Source organism: Hibiscus syriacus, unplaced genomic scaffold, assembly GCF_006381635.1.
Source record: "Hibiscus syriacus cultivar Baekdansim isolate YM2019G1 unplaced genomic scaffold, ASM638163v2 tig00111427_pilon, whole genome shotgun sequence".
Lineage (NCBI taxonomy): Eukaryota > Viridiplantae > Streptophyta > Magnoliopsida > Malvales > Malvaceae > Hibiscus > Hibiscus syriacus.
Genome location: NW_024063088.1, coordinates 549,162 through 551,916, shown reverse-complemented (window position 1 = coordinate 551,916; position 2,755 = coordinate 549,162). Strand labels below are relative to the sequence as shown.

General features: G+C 34.3%; 1 protein-coding gene across 1 annotated transcript; it reads right to left on the bottom strand.

The window, feature by feature from the left end:
* Positions 1-1,059: 1,059 nt before the first annotated feature.
* LOC120163044 (endochitinase-like) lies at positions 1,060-2,266 on the bottom strand. The gene is made up of 3 exons (XM_039173068.1): positions 1,934-2,266; positions 1,693-1,849; positions 1,060-1,606 (listed from the first exon to the last, which is right to left on the bottom strand). Exons 1-3 carry the CDS (start codon positions 2,238-2,240, stop codon positions 1,219-1,221), a joined length of 852 nt encoding a protein of 283 aa, XP_039028999.1. The 5' UTR covers positions 2,241-2,266; the 3' UTR covers positions 1,060-1,218.
* Between the last annotated feature and the right edge of the window lie 489 nt (positions 2,267-2,755).

Sequence of the window (2,755 nt, the reverse complement as noted above, 5' to 3'; positions counted from 1 at the left end):
GGTACCAATTTAGGGCGTTGTACGGGTGGTAATCTTTCCCCACGCGTAACCAACTCACGAATTCGAATTTTAGTAACACGGACCTCAAATTTGTTGTTTTAATTAAAATTAATATTTTTATTAAAATGACAAAATACGTTTTTGGGTGCCCAATCACACCCTAATCAAATATTGGTGGCGACTCCTCGAACCATGTATTTTATTTTATTTAAAGGGAAATCCTAAATTTTTCGAAGCAAAAGATTTTTTAAAATCACATTACTCTTTAATTAAGAATTAATCAAAGAGATAATTAAAAAATATGTTTTTTTAAATCCCGAAGTAGAAAAAAGTCATTTCGACAGAGCATTAATCGAGTTTTGACTAAATCAAATTCGAACAGCTCACGAGTTGCTAACTTATTAAACACCCCTAGTTAGCAAATAATACAAACCGAACCATACCTTAAAAAAACTATCATGGTTTCAAAATTTACCTTATTTTATTTACTAGTCTTTTGTTTTCTCAGTCGGAAACTTGAATCTGTTCACTTTAATTTATGCAGTCCAGTTGTATGCATAATAGTTTATTCAATCATGATTATCATGTAAGCTATTACTTATTATAAGTTTTATTCATTTAGATTATATTCCTCGTACTTTCTTTTTTTTCTTTTCCTTTTCATGCAAAGAAGATAAATTATTCGAAACCTATCACAAAATATAATGTTAAATAATATTCTTTATCAAATATCATAAATTTTATTAATAATTTTACCCTATTTTATATTGAATCATTCAAGTATATAGTATTTTCACTGGGTCTTTGCTATCTTTCAAGTATAAAGTATTGTCACTTTAATTCTTTTTATCTAATTAAGTATCAAATTTTACTTGAATTTAAGTAGAAAATATATATTAGAAGAGATGGATAACACTGAGAAATGATGAAAGCCTATGAAACTTGCCAAACTAATATCGTGGAATGTTCTCAAACTAGAAAAACAGTGAAGCTTTAAGTGATTCAAGCCATGATCAATGTAGCTAATAAAGGATTAGGCATTGATTTCATTAATCTTCAGCTAATAAGCTTACATTACATGAACTTTAAACACGACAACATCACATGATTAAACATAGTACACAGTGTCAAGTAGCCTAGAACACTGTTGTACTCTTTTCTTATTTTCAATGCATAAAGCACCTATTTTTTTACAACCCCATCATTTGACACATAAAGTTACATTGAGTTCACCAAGAGTACGATCGCATAGGACTTCTGATGATAGCAGTCAAGATTCTCGCCATAGCCAACTCGAAGCATCTCACAGTATCTTTTGTAATACCCAATACGATCCTCTCCCTCTGGTATCTGACCCTTGTTACATTCTATGCCACCATTGATAATATTCGTGATCTCACCGTACCCCGGAAGCCGGCCCTCTCCGTCACCATGCCAATTTCCGACCATCACATCGTGACAAGAAGGCTTTGGCGATTGTGGAGTCATCCAAAACCAGAGAGCAGCCTCGAAAGCCATTGTAGCATTTTTTATTAGCTGGTCAGGGTCTTGTAAAAGATCGTTCTTTCGGCCTATGGTTTCTCCATATTGTCCGTAGTTATAGTTCCTGAGGTATTAAATTTAACTCATTACAGAAATCTCAGTGAAAACAGATTTTTGTCTAATTTTCACAGAAAGCAGTACGTTACGTACCAAGAAAGTTGCATGGGACCTCGACCACAATAATTTCGACCAGCAGCACACGGGTACCTGGTGCTTTGCTGACAATAATCTTTAGGGGGGTTTTGTTCCTTATTATAGCAATATCCCCAATAATATGGACCATCTGATGGTTTCCACCCAGTTCCACCTACACATATCATCAAATTACTCGTCAAAAATGATACTAATCAACTGTTTCCGATATTTGTCAGTGAAAAATTAGACAGATTACCAGTAGTTTCGTGGGAAGTTTGGCCTAAGAAAGCAGCAACTTCTCTTTTACGAATCTCATCGCTGCCTGTTGTAGCAAAAGCTGGATAAGACTTTGCAGCAGCTATGAAAGCCTCATAGGTGTAGAAGCCCTTGGCATGGCAACTATCCGTGTTTGCATGTGGAAGCATCTTTTCAAACAATGCTTTCGTTATAATATCACCGACTCCACCGTTAGTAGTACCACCATTGCAGTTGTTACTCAGGCAACTGCAAAGGAGTACATAGGACAAGAACAAAGACGAAACTGCCAATGCCCAAAATCTCATTGTTTAGGATGAAACTGGGATATGTGATCAGTTAATTGTGTGAGGAAAGGCCAGAGGATGGACATACATATATATAGTAGTAGTGACATGAGAAGAAAGATAGATTATTTGCATTTTGCTCACTTTAATTTAAACATATCATCTCTCATCGTGTGTACAGTTCAATTCCACGCCTGCAGTTTTCAGATTCTCGTCTACCAAAATGGACGATCATTTTTTTTTTACCAAAACGATGGAAACACGTTGACAGGCTATGGCTAACTCTATCTTTATTTTACCTTATCTGCATGTTAGTTTATTCAATCATGATTATCATGTGGTAAACAAATATGTATTATATATGGTAGGCTATAAAAGTAGACTACATGTATACTCAATATAAGGACAGGCTAACACTATCTTTATTTTACCTTATCTGCATGTTAGTTTATTCAATCATGATTATCACGTGGTAAACAAATATATATTATATATGGTAGGCTATAAAAGTAGACTACATGTATACTCAATAAATT